At 41.4% G+C, this 18,665-nt stretch overlaps 2 protein-coding genes across 9 annotated transcripts in view; one reads left to right on the top strand and one right to left on the bottom strand.

Moving 5' to 3' along the window:
- Positions 1-18,665, top strand: part of ANKRD29 (ankyrin repeat domain 29) — a 66,749-nt gene that overhangs the window by 17,241 nt on the left and 30,843 nt on the right. For 6 of the 8 annotated variants that reach the window (XM_064577802.1, XM_064577807.1, XM_064577801.1 and 3 more), the window contains exons 3-5: positions 8,605-8,703; positions 12,447-12,545; positions 15,857-15,955. In XM_064577802.1, the coding sequence (XP_064433872.1) occupies positions 8,605-8,703; positions 12,447-12,545; positions 15,857-15,955 (297 nt within the window). The remainder of the gene's footprint in view (positions 1-8,604; positions 8,704-12,446; positions 12,546-15,856; positions 15,956-18,665) is intronic. The other 2 variants (XM_064577806.1, XM_064577805.1) reach the window with 2 other exon arrangements.
- On the bottom strand, positions 5,305-6,096 carry LOC123852700 (N-alpha-acetyltransferase 50-like). Its single transcript, XM_045886930.3, has one exon. The coding sequence runs from the start codon at positions 5,871-5,873 to the stop codon at positions 5,364-5,366; it is 510 nt and encodes a 169-aa protein (XP_045742886.1). The 5' UTR covers positions 5,874-6,096; the 3' UTR covers positions 5,305-5,363.

Below are 18,665 nucleotides of genomic sequence, written 5' to 3' on the forward strand. Positions count from 1 at the left end.
CCAGGGTAATGCTGGCCTCACAGAATGAATTTGAAAGTTTTCCTTCCTCTTATATTTTTTTGGAATAATTTGAGAATAGGTATTAATATGTCTTGAAATGTTTAGTAGAATTCACCTGTGAAGCCATCTGGTCTTGGATTTTTATTTGTTGGGAGTTTTTTGATTACCAATTTAATTTCATTCCTAGTAACTGGTCTGTTCAAATTTTCTATTTCTTCCTGATTCAGTTTTGGTAAGGTTATATATTTCTAGGAATTTAAAGACTTATTTGTATTTCAGTGGTGTTCATTGTTATTGCTCCTCTTTCATTTCTGATTTTGTTTACTTGAATCCTCTCTTTTCTTTTTGATGAGTCTGGCTGGAAGTTTATCGATTTTGTTGATCTTTTCAAAGAACCAGCTCATTGATCTGTTCTGTTGTTTTTTTAGTTTCTATATCATCTATTTCTGCTCTAATCGTTATTATTTTCTTCCTTCTACTGGTTTTGTTGTTGTTGTTGTTGTTGTTTCCTAGCTCCTTTAAATGTTAGGTTAGGTTGTTTATTTGAGATTTTTCTTCTCAGGATAGGCCTATATTGCTGTGTACTCACTTCTTAGAACCACTTTTGCTGCATCCCAAAGATTTTGGACCTTTGTGTTTTCATTTTCATTTGTCTCCATGTATTTTTTTAATTTCTTCTTTGATTTCTTCATTGACCCATTCATTTGTAAGTAGCATGTTATTAACTTCCATGTATTTGTGCTCTTTCCAGATTTTTTTTCTTATGGTTGATTTCTAGTTTCATAGCATTTTGGTCAGAAAAGACGCATAATATGACTACAATCTTTTTCAATTTGTTGATACTTGTTTTGTGGTGTAATAAGTGATCTATTCTGGAGAATGTTCCATGTGCGCTTGAAAAGAATGTGTATTCTGTTTTAGGATGGAATATTCAGACTATATCTGTTAAACCCAACTGGCCCAATGTTTCATTCAAAGCCATCATTTCTTTGTTGATTTTCTGTTTTTATAAATCTGTCCATGATGTAAGTGGGCTGTTAAAGTCCCCTACTCTTATTGTATTACTCTCAGTTAGTTCCTTTATGTTTGTTATTAACCATCTTACATATTTGGGTGCTCCCATGTTGGGTGCATAAATATTTACAATTATTATATCTTCTTGTTCGATTGTCTCTTTTTTATTATATGGTATCCTTCTTTGTTTCTTGTTATAGTCTTTTTTTTAAAGTCTACTTTGTCTGATATAAGAATTGCTCCCCAGGCTTTCTTTTGACATCCATTTGCATGATAAATGTTTCTCCATCCATCTCCATTTCAATCTGCAGTTGTCTTTTGGTCTGAAATGAGTCTTGTAGGCACTAGATAGATGGGTCTTGTTGTTTGGGTTTTTGTTTTTGTTTTTAAGATTTATTCATTCATTTGAGAGAGAGAAAGAGAGCGAGCACAAGTGGGAGGGGTAGAGGGAGAGAGAGAATTTTAAATAAGTTCCATGCCCAGTGCAGAGCCTGACACAGGGCCCGATCTCATGATCCTGAGATTCTCAAGTCCAGTGAGTATCTTTATGACCATTACTTTAAATTCTCTATCAGGCATATGACTTATATCATTTTGCTTAGATCTGTTGCTCTGGTTTTGTCCCATTCTTCTATTTGGGACATTTTCCTCTGTCTCCTCATTTTGTCTAATTCTCTGTGTCTGTTTCTGTGTTAGGTAGGAAAGTCAGCTACGTCTCCCACTCTTGAAAGTAGTGGCCTTGTGAAGAAGAGGTCCTGTAGTGCCCTGTGTTGCAGTGTCCCCTGTTCCCCAGAACCTGGCACTTTAGGGGGTCTCCCATGTGTGTTGTGTGCCCTGCTGTTGTGGCTGAGCCACTTTTCCCTTCAGTTCAGGCACCTGCAGTGGCTCTCCTTGCTGTTTTGGGCAGTGTTTGGTCCTGGTGGTGTTAGTGGGCCAGTCTGGGGCCACCCTGGGCTTGAGTTGAGTCAGACCAGGTGTTTGCCAGAGATGCAGGAGCACCAAACTGCAGGGTGCTTTCCCTGTGTTGCCCTTTGAGAAGCTTTCATTGGCAGGCGGGGCCTACAATCAGACCAGCTGTCTGCACCCAGCCCACTGCTGGGGCCACAGTATGATTGCTTGTGTGGTTATCTTCCCTTCTCCCCAAGGCAGGAGTCACTTTGGAGTGGTGCTGACCCTTGTTGGGGCTGCCTGCACACTACCAGGCTTATGGCCCTGGTTTGAATGGGCTCCAGCCAAGAGCACATTGGAGGGGGCAGAGCCGCAACATGCCCAGGTGTTAGGTAAGCGGGGAGTGGTGTTAGCCAGTTAGGTAGGGAATATCCGTGCTGTGCTGGTTCCTGCAGGTGGTCGTGTGTTTCTGCTGGGGGGCAGGGGAAGGAAATGGTGCCTACCGGCTCCTTTGTTCCTAGAGAAGTCTTCCAATGATCGCTGCCCCTCCAGCACATCTCCGAGACTAGTAAACAAATGTCCCTCCCATACACGCCAGGCATTTTTTAAACTGCTGCTTTTTTTTTTTTTTTTTTACTACCAGAACATCACATAAGTTTATTTCAGATGTAACAGCAATGTTAAAATCAACAAGTTTAATTTTTAACTACACCAAGTAAACTTAGCCATTTAAGTATTTTTAAGTCATTCCCTCCAAAAAACTGAGGGAGCTTTTCTTTTCCACCCCACAAACCACGGTTTCCCAATAGTTCTATTTTTGGAGGACTTTCAATTGATGAGTAAACTGCTTTGGGGATATTTTAGAACTTCTTTCCCCAAATGAAAACTAGTCTGGACAAATTATATATTGCATAGATTTCTCTGGAGATTCTTTTCTTTAGAACCTAAATGCAATTACCATAAGGATAATTTTTACCTATTTGCCCTATAGTAAAAACTATCTGTCCTAAAAAATACGATGGATATATCCTCTGATCTTCCAGTTAATTGTTTTACCTCAACAATTTTTATGTTCCAAAATAACCAACTCAACATGGGACATTACTTGAGTCTTTACTGACTCACAGGCATGTGAACTAGTGCCCAGCTTCTACATCCTCCTCTTCCTTAAATGGATGGAATTACTTAATACAAGTTTGATGTAGGACAATTAACCCTTTCCAAACAAGTCTGATGTACGACAAGCCTTTTCAAACATACAATTTAGGTAAAGTCATTGTCTACTGTGGAAAAAGAAACTATAATGATAGGGAGCCTACATACGCAATTCAAAATTTATTTTTTTTCCCCTCCTTAAATAACATGTACTTAATTGTCATGAGGCAGCTATTCAGTTTTCAATAACCACACTTAGGGATACATTCATAGGACTGATTAGATAGTCCTGGTGAAATGGTTATAGAAATAGAGGCAGTGTCATCTCAGAAAACTCACTTATATACCAAAATCTATTCTGATATCTGGAAGTTTACAAAAAGGCTGAATTCCTCAAACTAGGTATGCCTTCTGTAACTCAAGCACTCTTCTCTTGGCAAGAGCAAGCTGAAGCTTATCCATGAAGGTAAAGGTGCTTAATGCTAACTTTTTTTCTAAGCTTATATTTGGACTGCTGAAGAAACTGATGCCCAAGAAACCATTTTTACTATCTTAAGATTCAAATCCTATAAACTCATTCAACTATCTTCCTTTTCCTGTATTACTCTTGGCACTCAATTAAGACTGCTGAAGTCTATTGTACTTTGTACTTTCACATTCTCAAAAAAGATTATAAAATGTGCATAAACATTGTGTAAAATAATTTTGTCATTTAACATATTTGGAGAGATGAGATTTCTATTACCAGAATTTACATAAGGATAAATATTATGAGTCAAACTTCCTTTTAAAGTCAAATGACAAGAAAATTCAAGCCCCGTGCATTGTTTTAAAGTCTAATGAGAACATTTCATGGGCCACCAGTATTGGCAATCTAGAAAATTTTAAATATTGGATAAGGGGCTATGGAGGAAAACATGAAAATTTCAGATGTCTCCTATCTTACAGAAAGTTATCAACCTGTCCAAAGTTATCAACTCCCTATGTGCCAGAAAATGATCTGGCATAAACCAGTCCCATCAGTAGAGGAGGTCACAGTGACATTTACATTATTAACACTTCTGAACTTCTACTTTTCCAAGAACGGAAGCAATATGTTTAACAATTCCCCCTCCCCCAAATCCTTAAACTCATTATCACAGGCACAGAAAATAAGCAAATCTGGGATGTTCTCCAACAGATAAGCAGTAGCACAGCTATGTTATTCTCAAAAATACTGTCTAGATATTCTTTCTTATATAATCAAATGCTCCGTGGCCACGCTTTTAACAGTCTACATTAGCTGACATTAAATGCACTTATTGTGCCACGAGTCCATCTAAGCTTCCTTTTAGGTTTTTTTTAATATGTCCAAGAGACAATACCTGCTTCAGGTTTATCTTTAGGGGTATTGACCTATAAGGACATCAACTCCCATTTTTAAGGTTAGACTAACTATTGTGGGTTTACTGAAGAAAAAGGACAGGAAAAAAAAGTAAATCACAACAAACCTCTTTAGGTCAGTTAAAGGCCATATCTCTAGCTGGGATATTAAAAAAAATTAATCTCACCAGCCACACTCTAAAAGTTAATGCCACTAATAACAATCAACAGGAGGAAAAATAAACCTGCTAACAACCAGTCCACTCATTAGCAAAAAGCAGTTTAACTCAAATACTGAGACCAAAGTAAAACACTACCTACCCAAACTGTCCCAACCACCCTCAGCGAGGAAGAAAAGAAATAACTGCTTAAAAAAACAAAATAAGCTTAGTACTTCTTACAAGGATAACAATGGTCCAACTCCTGAGACAACACTCAGAAGGACAAAAGGTGGAGTGAAGGCAATGTCTAGGGATTAGTATCCCACAGTCTTGAAAAACCCAAAGTACCACAAACACACTACACTTGTCTTTGAATTAGAGAACAAGATATTGCTGCTGTTTCTTTCTGTCTTCTGGTATATACAACATTTTGTAGGCTCTGCCCTTCAATGTGAAAGCAGGACGTTAAAAAAAAAAAAAATTGACACTGACACCCAAATTTTTGGGACCATATATATCTTAACTGTGAAACCAAACAGATCTATACCTCCTCCTTCCTACAATCAAACCACCTCACAAAAATAAGAAAACTAAAACAATCCAAACATGATTAATTTTAAAGTCCTTGGAAATATTAAACCTTTTTTAGAGGAAAGAAAAAGAAAGAAAGGAGGACAAACAAGAACAAGAAGGGAGGGGGAAAAGAAAGAGGGGGGAAAAAATCAATGGGCCTCTCTTTTATTTGGCGACAAGCAAGTGCAAGAAAGTTCATTTCTAATTTGTTCAGTTGTCTGTCTTTTGCACATCTGCATTCTGGCCAGAAGGGACTTTGAGGTTTTTCTGCAACACATGAGCATCTGCTGGCTCTATCCTCTTAGAGTAGTTCTTCTTTGTCTCAATAATCTCAAAGCCAAACTTCCTGTAGAAGTCAATTGCCGACTCATTGCTGATCTGGACATGCAGATAGATGTTGTCAAAAGTGCCATCTTTTTCACAGATGTTTAAGACATGATTTAACATTTTAGTTCCTATTCCTAGCCTTCGGTACGGTGCCAGACATCCTAGTGTCATGATGTAAAGTCTCTTCTGATTCTGTGAATGATCCACCCTACAGCATACTGCACCTACTGCAATATCATTGAAATAGGCAAGTTTTGCTAGCTCGCCAACCTCCAGCACATCCTTGTAGAACTTGTCATCGTAGCTGACTGGAAAGATGACCTGGTTTAATCTCTTCAACTGTTTAATATTGTGTGGTGTCACATCTCCCCGCTCGATCCGGCTACCTTTCATCTTCCCCGCCTGCTGAGGCCGTTGTTACCAGCCATATCAACGCTGTTGTCGTCGCCGCCCTGAGCTCTCCGCGCCCTCAGCTCGGGCCACTCAACCCCCACAAGCCGGCCTCCCCGCCTAGGGCAGGGAGCTGAGCGGGTGACCGAGGCTGTGAGAGTCAAGTGCAGCCCTGCGTCTCCGAAGGGGGCGGGGGTGTCTCCCGCCACCGCGCTGTGCCCCCGCTTCTCCCTAAACTGCTGCTTCTGTGCTGTGTCTCTGTGGGCTCTTTGTGGTGCTATCTCTTTAAGGATAAGGACTCAGTTTCCTCTTGTCCTCCATCCTCTCCCAGAGCTGAGCCACTGATTTTTTAAAATTCCAGGGGCACCTGTCTGGGTCAGTCAATAGAGCATGTTTAACTCTTGATCTCGGTGTTGTGAGTTCGAGCCCCACGCTGGGTGTAGAGATTACTTAAAATAAAAATCTTAGGGCCTCCTGGGTGGCTCAGTCAGTTAACCATCAAACTCTTGATTTCAGCTCAGATCATGATCTCAGGATCATAAGAGGGAGAAGCAGACTCCCTGCTGAGCAGGGAACCCAATGTTGGGCTCAATCCCAGGACCCTGAGAACATGACCTGAGCTAAGGCAGAGGCTTTACTGACTGAGCCACCCAGGCGTCCCTCTCTCCCTATCCCTCTGCTCCTCCTCCCCTGTCCCCCCCCCCACACTCTCTCTCTCTCTCAAAATAATAATAATAATAAAATTTAAAAATAAAATAAAAATCTTAAAAAATAAATAAAAATAAAATTCCAGGCTTTAAGTCCTGCTGGTTGTAAGAACTCATGAAATTTGGCTCCTCTAGTTTTCAGAACCAAATATTATGGGGATTCATCTGCCCCCATGTGGGCTCTCCGGTGTAATTATCTGTTTCCCTCCCTTCTCCACAGCTCCCTCCCCACCCAACCCCCCTCTCCCTGCATACAGCAGTGGTCTGTTCACCTCCCCACTGCATCTCTGCCCTTGCTACCCTCTTCAGTGTGACCTCTTCTCTACCTTTAGTTATGGACTTTGTTCTTCCAGTCTTCAGGTCGTTTCCTGGGTTACTTAACACTGATGAGAGAGTCATCTGTTGTAACTCCCATTGTATATCTATTGATACTCCCATTGTATCTATCAGACAAGGTGAGCTTAGGGTCCTCCTACTTCGCTATCTTCCCAGCAATCTTCCAGATGGGTTTTTAAATCAAAGATTCTTCTATCTGCAATCTAAATAAAAATTGTTCACATTCAGGAGGAAGTTAGTAATACCAGCTTCCACATGCCATTCTAATCCTGGAAAATACAGAGGAAGGTGTTCAACTCAATAATGGATGGTACAGCCTAATGAATGTCTAACATTCAAATACCAAATGCGGTCACATGGAAGTAGAGAAAATGTCATAGAACACTTCTATGAAGCCATTAGTTTTTTTTTTTTTTTTACTCTACCTGTACTTTTCATACATAGCAAACAAGACTTTTCCAAAATTAGTATTTTTTTTTAAAGATTTATTTATTTATTTATTTGAAAGAGAGAGAATGAGAGAGAGCACATGAGAGGGGAGAGGGTCAGAGGGAGAAGCAGACCCCCGCTGAGCAGGGAGCCCGATGCGGGACTCGATCCCGGGACTCCAGGATCATGACCTGAGCCGAAGGCAGTCGCTTAACCAACTGAGCCACCCAGGCGCCCCCCAAAATTAGTATTGAGATTCACAAAAATCAACAAAAGCCAGATGAAAACCTAACATTTACTGAAGTATCATAATATTTTCATATCTAACACTTACTGAATTAATATCTAACATTACTATGTTAAGCACGTTGCCTGCATTATCTCGTTTACCCATTTGATTTAATCCAGCAGATGCTTTTATTATTCCCTGTTTTGCAGATGAGGAGGGTGAGCCTTGGAAAGGTTCCATAACTAGCCCAAGATCATAGTGTCAGTGACCACTCAATTCTACTGCCTTCCTACAGAATGCCACCAATGAAATTAAAATGAGGCTTGTAAGAGTCACTTATTACCCTGTACCTAGCAAGCCTTCCTCCTATGCAGAACCATCTCTCTCCCTCTGGTCCACCCTAGAAAGGCAGGCTGCTGCATATGCAGGGGTAGTGGTCAAGATCACAATTCCAAGCCCTCGAAAACAACTGTAAATTAAACTCTAAGCCCCAGGAATTATAAGCAACCTGCCCCCAGGTGACACAGTTAATTGATGATAGAGGCCGACGTGAACCCCTGGGCTCCTGGCTGACTACTATGATTTCCCATTTCATTGAGGTACCTTGCATCTTTACCTGAATCAGTTTTAAGATAAAGACTTCTAAACTCAGAAAACCAACAGCTACCACTTAACCCATTTTTTACATGAAAAGCAGTGTTTGGGCTCAGGAATCATTTAATATGAATCATAAAATGAGACCATTATATCCCTACTGCTTTAAAATGCAGTAATCATAGTTCACTTGGACTGCATTTCTGAAGGTAATGGAATTAAGTGAGTTTTTAAGTTGAAAACTCCACCCTCAGCAATCTGTTGCTTTGCCTTTTCCTTGTCTACTCTGCGTTATAAGGTTATTCATGAGACACTTATTACTGTGGGAAATTTTGCACTTAGACGTGTCTTGAGTGGACCTGAGATCCCTTCAGCCTCTTCTCCAGGACCCTCTCTGACATATGATGGCCTAACCGTTATCTGTCTGTCCTCCATCTAGCATGGCACCACGCTCCTCATGGTCGCCTCCTATGCTGGTCACATAGACTGTGTGAGGGAACTGGTTCTGCAAGGAGCAGACATCAATCTCCAGAGAGAGGTAGGTGAGGTTTACACTTGAATAAGAATGACCCAGGTGACAGAGAGTCGAAATTTTTACAGTAGTGAATTGGTAAGGAAGACAAGAGTAATCATTGCTTTTTTCCTACATGACGATGAAGCCCAGATTGCAGACTTTACTGTGCCTAAAATAAGGCCCAGGAATGGACCATTGGTTCTACTTCAATTGAATGAATGTTCTCAAGCATGTGTTGTAGTCTGAGGTAACCAAACCTCTAACCACATTCCCTAAGCACTCCTACATTTCCTCCCAAGCTTAAATCAGGTCTTCCTTCTTCCCTTGGGATGAGGTGCTATAGAAGTTATAGGATTTTCACAGAGATCATTGTATTTTTAGAAGGATTGGGTCACCAACCTATTCTGAATGAGGCTCACTTGCTAGACTCTCTCAGCCTTCTTCGTCAAACCATGATTTCAAAGGACTTCTCTGATTGGCCACATATTAAATAAGCTCTCCCCAAAAAGGCCATGTGGTGAACATTGAACTAAAATGTGAGCCTGTCCCTATGCTTCATTCAAAAGCCATCTTGGGAGTTCAGTCTGGCTAGAGGATCCATTCTTGGTCCAATGAAGAAGAGTGGTGGGAGGCTGGGCCTTTTAACATACTTTGGGAGTCTGATCTGAGGGGAGTCCATTTATTTCCAAGCTGATCTAGGGCCTCTAGGTCATCCCTAAAGTGAATTTGACCTCTCAGTCCACACTAACTCAGACCCAAGATGGCATCCTGGGGCAAGCTCCAAACCAAACTGGAGCTCTTGATTTTCCTTGATCCAGTCTTATTCGGGGGCCTGCCCTACAATTGTTTCAGAAAAGATGAGTCATCAACCAAACTTTCATCAATCAGTACACCCCATCTTCCAGGCTGGACTGCTCCCTCTGAGTGGAACAAATTTGGAAACCCCAGATGTGAGGGCTGGATATTCCGTGGGGCATGTAAAGTCCCTCCCCTTTCCCCTCTGGGTGTCACCTTGGCTGTGGACCATGGAAGAGTGACACTTGATGGATAGAATCTGGAGTCTGGTTCTCCATAGCCCTGGACCAGCAAGTCTGATCTATCAAGAGGAGCCATACAGACTATAGCAAATCCAATCTCACAGACAGATTCTTCTGAGCAATTTTCACAACACTGGAGCATTGTTTTAGGCCCTTTTTCACATCAGCAGCTAATTTCCTTCTGGGAGGAAAATGTTTGGGCCCATTTAGAATTATAGTTTGAAATTACCCTAATCTTTTTGTTTTTCCTTTATGCTTCACAGTCTTGGTTTATTATAACTTTAAAGAATAGACAGATTTTTCTCTAATAAAAACAATATGATTTAGATCTGCTTACTCAAAAAACTTTATCCTGAAGGGCAAGTTCAACACACACAAAAATATCTTCAGAACAATTGTGAAAAGCTGAGAGAAAAGGAACATTTGTTTGCTTTCCAGCCAATGTATGGTTTATATGGTTTTATATTTATCTGTTTGGTTCCAACTGCTCGACTAATATTCTTGGATATGAAAACTATTGTGCATTGAACAAAATGGCCCTCAAGGACTTACCAAAGTGTACCCAATTTAGAGGTAACCGTGTGGCTCAAATAATGATGCTATGTGAGTTCCCAGTGGTCTCCTGAATTTCCCGAGGCCATGTCAGCCTCCAGTGATAGAGCTGCCAAAGAGAGGCCCCAGCCTCACCTCATCTGTTTTGCAATCAGAGAGTACCTAGCCGTGCTATGGAAGTTACTCATATAGCAGGCTTCTACCTGGGTTCATTCTTAATCCACTTTTCCAATTAACCCATATCAAAATACTTTGTTTCCTAAAAAAAAACAACAAACAAACAAACAAAAAACTTTGTTTCCTGAAAAAGTACCTGTCATTGTTTTCTTTGGGTGGCTATCTAGGTACACAGAGCTTGCAAGAACAGGAGGCTAATGATCCAGAGAGACCATTGCTCTAAAGAACCAGCAATATTGGCTAAAATTCTCAGGGATAGGAACTATGTGTGCAGTTGTCATGAAGCCCTGGGTTACAATAGTAAAGCACATGCTTTTAAGACTTTTATTCACATTCCAGACTGAAGTCTGGTTCTTTTGTCCACAGATTGCCACATTCATGTGCACAATGATTAATGGTACGTGTATGTTCCAAAATTGACTCAAACTGCTATGATATGATTTTTTAATTAATATATCACAAAATCTTAGTGAAAAATCCTTTTTCTTAGTGAAGAAACAATTTCTAGAAATTATCTCTGGTAGTGTCTAAAATTTAATGTCTATTAAGATGAGAGTTTTCCTATGCTAGCCAAGTTTCTTCATCCAGACCTGTTTACATCTTCAGGTTTCTGGATCTCAACGTTCTCCACCGTAAGAAAGCAATAAGAGGATACTTCCCACTTGTTTCTGTGGGAACCAAGGAGAAAATCACTCCTGAAAGGCTCCGGGAATGGTCACATGCCCTGTGCCTCCCCTGGGCAGCGTCTGGTTGGGGGCATAACCTGAGATAGAAGGTCATGACTGGGAAGGTATCGGCTTGTGTTCTGCCACAATGGTTGGGCTAATTGTTCCCTGTCTCATACACATGCACACATGCACACACATGTATATACACACTTAAGAACAAGCTTCAGAGTCATCAGTAATCCTTAGGGCCTGCTCCTCCTGGCTTCTCCCACCTGGGTGAGAACCTACCACTTTAAGACTTCTGGGTAAGTCATGGAAGGTGTTTCTCCTCACTGTGCCTGGCAAAGCGTAATGTTAGCTTCATCCTTGCTCAAAGCACTGGAGTGATGAGCATCTTTATATGAAAAATATATATTGCCCACAAGAGCAGTATGATGAATTTGCTCCTATCACACAACAATTTGGCTACCAATCTTTGAGTAGGCTTGTAAAAATGGCTGGGAAGAGAGGATGCTAAAACTTGTGTCTCCGAGTAACACTGATCCGGTTTAAAATTTGGAACCAGGCTGTTTCTTGTTCCTGTGTCCTCTTTTGAGAAATATTTTGAATCCATTTGAGTGAATTACTTCGATTCATTCTACTCTGGGGTGCTTAACTTTGTAACCAGAACTCTGCTGGAATTCTTTCCTCTATGAATGAATGCCCATGTTAGCAAGCATGGTGGTTAGTTCCCTGTGGCCACTGTAACAAATTACCACCAACTAGGTGGCTTCGAAGATCAGAAATTTATACTTTTAGGATTCTGGAGGCCAGAAGATTCAAGGTGTGTCCCTCTGGAGGCCCCAGGGGAGAACCCATTCTTTACCTCTTTCAACTTCTGGTAGCTGCAGGCATTCCTTGACTTATGGCCGCAACTCCCTAATGTCCACCTCTGTGGTCACATTGCTTCTTCCTCTCTTCTGTGTTAAATGGGTCTCTACCTCACTGTTATAAAGACAGTTGTCACTGATTTAGGGCTCACCAGGATAAGCCAGGATAAGTGCCTCTTCTCAAAATCCTTAATCACGTCACATGCCACAGAAGGTAATATTCACAAGCTCCAAAAATTAGGACAAGGAATACCTTTTAGGTCCACCATTCATCCCATTATACCAACAATAAAGTTCTCCTTTCATATTCTCACTTCTCTGAACAAGGAATATAATCAGTTCAAATGTAGCCCCCTCCTATGTTAGAAGGCTTACATACAAGGATATTTTGTTTAGTTTGCAAATGTATAAATCAAATGTAATGTAACTAAATGTCTTAAAACCAGCTGCTTATTCTCTCCTAGTCAGGTACAACTGCCCTGTTCTTTGCTGCCCAGCAAGGACATAATGACGTCGTGAGATTTCTCTTTGAATTTGGAGCATCCAGTGAATTTAGGACCAAAGTAAGAGAAATTTCTTGATTTCATACCCTGTTGAAGAATGTTAGCAATCATGAGTATTCATGTCTCTCCATCCATAGTGTGAATTTGTGCTTCTCTTTTTTTTTCTAAAGATTTTATTTACTTATTAGAGAGAAAGAAAGAGAGAGAGAGAGCACAAGCAGGGGGAGGGGCAGAGGGAGAGGGAGAAGCAGGTTCCCCGCTGAGCAGGGAACCTGACATGGGGCTCAATCCCAGGACCCTGGGATCATGATCTGAGCCAAAGGCAGATGCTTAACTGACTGAGCCACCCAGGTGCCCCACTCTTTTTATAAGATTTTCAAGCCTAAGAAGGTGGGTTTCACAAAGTTACTTGTAATGGCTCAGAGGTAGTCCTAGGGAATCAATTCAAAACATGACATTTTTTGATGAATCACAGACCTGTACCCATGAAACAAATAATACATCATATGTTAATTTAAAAAAGTAAAAAAAAAAATGATATTTTTACTCTGGGTTTGTAATTTTATGGGGAATTATTTAGATTCTGTCTTGCACTGGTAGCTTTCTACTTTGGGACACTAATTTTTGTTATCAGGATGGATACAGTAGCAGGTGTTTTGTAACCCCCTGTTTTCATGGGCTTTTTTTTACTTCAAGGTTAATCCCAGTGCTCTCATAGGAACTGTCAAAGTATTTAAGCCACTCTTAGTGAATCTGAGAGATTTCTAAGGAGGGCGATTTGACAGGCAGTTTACTTTCTGAGATGTCCTCACTGAACTATGTAATACATGATCACACTTTATATAGTTGGGCAAGGAAATATGATTCTTCCTTTAAAGAAGTCATTGATTCTTCATGTTCAACACACAGATAGGAAAACTTAGGTTGCAGAAAGATCAATTATGTGTTCATGATATCATTTTACATGATAATGGTTTATAGTAGGAGAATTTGAACTGCTTTAACATTTTTGGAATTATCAACTTATTTAGAGCCTAATCATAACCAAAAAAATTCCTGGAAATTTGCCTTACTTGGAATCTTTTAGGTTTTCTTAATCCTTTGTATGTGATATTTGCATATCAGGGGAGTTTCCAGTGGTTTTTTTTTCTTTTCCTGTTAAGATGCTATTAAGTAGATTTGAATTTCAGATAGGATCAGTCTGTTCTGAATGTGCCATTGGATGGTACACATGCCTCCATACATGCTGAATATAATATACAATAATCCAAAATATATGTGTGTGTATATTTTTATATTATCATTTTATTTGTCATTATAAAAGTAATACAACTAAAAATAGAAAGTTCGACAAATGTAAATCTCAACTCTTTTAACTAAGTCAGAATGATCATGCAGCACCATATGGCTGCTTCAGTCTTCTTGGTTAACAAGTTAATGCTGGCTTAAAGCCTTTGTCCCTGCACCACAGGGCCCAGAGTGCAATTCCAAATGTTTCCATTAGGTCAACTGCAGGTGTCCGAGAACTTTCCATGGGAAGAAGAGAATGTCGAGAGGCGTTGAGTTTTTATATGATCCTGTCATCAAAACTGCCTTTGTTTCAACAATTGTTCTCAACGTTATTAAAGTTATATCCCACAAAATGTGTTTTTAAAAATAAAAAGGTACAAAGATACCTGGGTGGCTCAGTTGTAAAGCGTCTGCCTTCGGCTCAGATCATGATCTCAGGGTCCTGAGATCGAGCCCCACATCGGGCTCTCTGCTCAGTGGGGAGTCTGCTTCTCCCTCTGCCTGCCACTCCCCCTGCTTGTACACATACACACACACATGCATGCAGGCGCGCGCACTCTCTCTCAAATAAGTAAAATCTTTAAAAATAAGTAAATAAGTAAAAGGTACAGGGGCACCTGAGTGGCTCAGTTGGTTAAGTGTCTGACTCTGGACCTCTGCTCAGGTCATGATCTCAGTGTCATGAGTTCAAGCCCCACATTGGGCTCCATGCTGGGTATGGAGCCTACTTAAAAAATAAATAAATAAAACAATAAAAATAAAAGGTACCAGCTCTTCTATGACAATCACCATATTTTATCTACTCTCTTACCTCATTAGGCAAAGAGAAAAATCAACAGAACGAAAGTTGGAAATGTTGGTGCTCATTGCTACTATTGCAATTTTTGTTGCCCCACACCCCACCCATACTGGCCCCCACCACCAGCCTCAGCCCTCACAGCTCAAGTGCCCCCCTGCCACAGCCTGTGAACAAGGGAGCTCTTACGACAGTGTTTCTCCAAGTGAGGCCCACCTGACACCTTCACACCACAGTCCCCTCACGTGACTGGTCAGAAAGCCTGTTTCTGGGCCTCATCAGAATCAGACCCTGTGAGGGTGGGAGACGGAGGGCAGGCATTTTGGATAAACACTCTATGCCCCAAATTTAGACACCACACTATCTTAGAGTTATGATTTGTATTTCAGAACCAGATGACATGTTCCTGCATTATTTACAATTAGGACAGATATCCACAGACCAATTCACAGAGCCAAACAAACAGCTCCCTAGCTGTAGATGGGAAAAGATAATGCCTTGGCTGCAGTACCTGAGAAAAACCATCAAGGGTTTCAGTTGACCACAGACTCAGTGAGTCAGTAGTGTGATGTGGTTGACATAAAAGCTAATTCTCATTTAGGCTGTCGAAATAAAAGTAGAGTAGTAGACGGAACAAAGGAATGTCCCATTCCCCGTCAGACCACATCTACTGTTCTGGGCTCCGATCCGTTCTAGGGCCCACATTTTAAAAGAGATCTGGACAAACTGGCACATGTTCAAAGGAAAACGCTAAGCAGGATGGTGAGAGGCTCACAGTGCAGCAGTTATCCACTCTTAATGGACGCACACCTTGTTCCTTGAAGACTATGGCCCCAGATGGTTAATCCATAAATCACCTTAATCTCAGAGGCCCGCAGCTGGAGGGGAAACCACAGGGAGAAGCCAGCCTTTGTCAAGCGGGTCTCTAGCCAGAAGACACAGGAGACTATTCGGGTAATTCCAAGACAAAACTGACTGGCACAGACTTTCTATGCTTCATTTCCTTTATTGAGAGGCAAATAGATGATTCTGCATTTGACCTGGGGAATTACTCACAATAACATTGTCCAGTAACTGTAATGTATCCCAAGCGAGTCATCCACCTGTACAACGTGATGCCTTTAGGAGGAACCTTGTCATGAATATAAAGAGAACAAGATGAAAAAGGAAAAGTGAGTTTGTTGTTATCTATGGGGTAAGTCTTTTCCAAAGCTCTCCCTCTGTAAGGAGCATCTGCTTGGTAAACATGTGCCTGCACCCTTTCTAACGTGTTGCCACTTTGCAGGATGGGGGCACGGCCCTGTTGGCTGCCAGTCAGTACGGGCACATGCGGGTGGTGGAGACGTTGCTGAAGCATGGAGCCAACATCCACGACCAACTCTACGTGAGTGCATTTTCAAGGGCACGTTAGGTGGACCCTTGCCTATCCCCTCCTCACACACAGCACTGCAGTCTAAATTCAGAGGTCGGAAATGCCACCTTCAAAAATGTTTTTTTTTTTTTAAGATTTTATTTATTTATTTGACAGAGAGAGACATATGAGAGAGAGAGCACAAGCAGGGGGAGTGGGAGGGGGAGAAGCAGGCTTCCCGCTAAGCAGGGAGCCTGATGCAGGGCTCGATCCCAGGACCCTGGGATCATGACCTGAGCCGAAGGCAGACGCTTAACAACTGAGCCACCCAGGCGCCACTCAAAGATGTTTTTAATGAACAGTAGGACTTTAATCTGAGACATCAAAGAAAAAGATTTAACCAGATGAGCTTTTTCTGTGGAGAAACACATAATCTTGTTTACCCATCTTTGTTCTACCCTCTTAAATCTCTTGTACATATGAAATATTCATATAATGTATGTACTTAGGATCTTCAAAAATCATGTGACACGTACTTACCCATAAGATAACCAGCCCAGCATATGGACTTGCTGAAAAGCAAAATAATGCTCCTGTTGTAGAGTTACCCAGGAGGAAGAGCACACATGAAGGAGAAATCAAGTTATTTGGAAGAGAAGTGAGGTTGGGGTGGTGGAAGAACTGTAAAGTACATGCACACCATCGGCCTTCAAGAGGCATCTACCGTGAGTGTGGGTCTGTTCCAGCTAATTAACAATTAGCTCATTGCCTAAAGGCTCTTTTAATTGTCACTGTCATTCCAAAGGACTTATGGCAAATGTTATCCTGGTTTTGGACAACAACAACAACAAAAATAAAACATGAGGAGATGAAGTGACTTGATAGAGTATCTTCATGAGGAGTGAAAGAACCTACTGCCAGTTACGTAGGAATCGTATTTTAGGCTATCCCACCACCAGATATTTAGCACTATGGCACCATACTTTCACAGACAAGTAGTGAGATGTGTCCATGTGAACTTTACCATTTGCACACCTTTCCTGAGTTTACACAATTGACTGCCACATCAGAGACCTCTTTGAAGTACATAGCAACGAGCATTACCCTTTTGCACTTCAAAATCTGTAACACCATTTGAACGTGTGGCTTTCCCGTTTGAATGACTGAATTACTTGATTCAGGTCTGAAAGAGTGATTCTCAGCTCTGGCTGCCATTAGAATCACGTAGGGAACTGGAAAAAAAAAGGGGGGGTCTTCCAGGCCCATTCCAGACTAATCCGGAATCTCTGAGGGCACAGCTGGGCAGCAGATGGTTCTGATGGGTGGCCAAGTCTAAGGAACCTGGGTCTACAGCTTTGGCTATTTCTTTGGCTGCATATAATGAAGTATATCTGAGAGCATGAATGAGTCTCTGTGTGTGTGTGTGTGTATGTGTGTGGTTGAACAGGAAGAGCCCAAGTCTTTGGAAAAGGAAAATGAGTTGTGATTTTCATCCCATTACCACTGATAGTCAGCAATCCAGATTGACTGGCATAGTTGTACTGTTAGATAACATTCCATCCAAAAGGCTCACCCAGGGTGGCACATCATCCTAGAAATGCAGAGTTTGGGGAGAGCCCATTCCTGTACTAAATTCCTCTCTGTTATGAAGTGACTCAAGAAATTTCATGCACTGAAACTTCCATTTTATGTAAGATGTTTACTCTTACCCAAACCATCCAAATATAATTGTTTCCACTAAAAACAATTGAAACATGGAGGATCCCCGGTCAATGACTCCTGAAAGCTTCTAGGAACAGAAGAAATGTGTCGGGTGCTGTAAAAACTGCAATGCTTGGATATCCGTTTTAGAAAATTTCTAAGAGTTACCAGCTGCTAAGAGCACCATGGATTTTCTGTGACAACACAGTAAGGAGCAGCTGAACATTTCATCCCCATATCAAACATCTGCTTAAAGATCTATACAGGCTGAGTAATTTTTTAATGATTGCCTTAAGAGGAGTCTGGCAGCTCAGCTGACACCCACCAGAAATCCAGCACCCTCCACCTGGTTGGACTTGCAGGGAAAAGCGCTTTGTATTTTAACTTGTGGTTAATGTTCCTGATGGGAGGGGTGGTAATTAACTGGGTTAGTGAGGTGTTTTCCACTAGGATGTGCTCGGGTTTTCCACTGTGGTCTAAAAATAATGAAGCTCAGCACGCTCTGTGAATGCTGTCTATGTGAAGTGAGCATCTGGGGAGGATGCATGCTCTGAGCTAATTGCTGTCTTTGCTGCCATTACCAATGACATGTCTTTAAGAAAAAAATGCCCAGAAGACATAGACACTCATTTAAAAAGAAAAAAAAAAAAAACAACACTAAAGAAAAATGGAAGCAAGCGCTTGCTTTGAGCTTTTCTGCAGGACTGCTTCGTTGTTTGTAGGTGTAGTTGCTGTGTCCTGGCTGTCAGGGAGCAAGCTCATGGATAGTCTCACCAGGGCAGTTTTTCTAGAAGCATCTTTTGTTTCAAAGCTTGGAAAAACGGTGTGTTGGGGGAACGTGGATAAAGGGGCAATAAAGAGAAAGGGGTAGGAAAGATCTAATTAAAAGGACACCTTTATTTCTGATTCATAAAACATACCAAACAGGGGCGCCTGGGTGGCTCAGTTGGTTAAGCGACTGTCTTCGGCTCAGGTCATGATCCTGGAGTCCCGGGATCGAGTCCCGCATCAGGCTCCCTGCTCGGCGGGGAGTCTGCTTCTC

This window comes from Mirounga angustirostris, unplaced genomic scaffold (genome assembly GCF_029215605.1).
Source record: "Mirounga angustirostris isolate CCGP_5_RB_7025 unplaced genomic scaffold, mMirAng1.0.hap1 SCAF_14, whole genome shotgun sequence".
NCBI classification, from domain to species: domain Eukaryota; kingdom Metazoa; phylum Chordata; class Mammalia; order Carnivora; family Phocidae; genus Mirounga; species Mirounga angustirostris.

Coding starts and splice junctions, on each gene's coding strand:
- LOC123852700 (XM_045886930.3), bottom strand. CDS start 5,873: ATGAAAGGTAGCCGGATCGAGCGGGGAGATGTGACACCACACAATATT.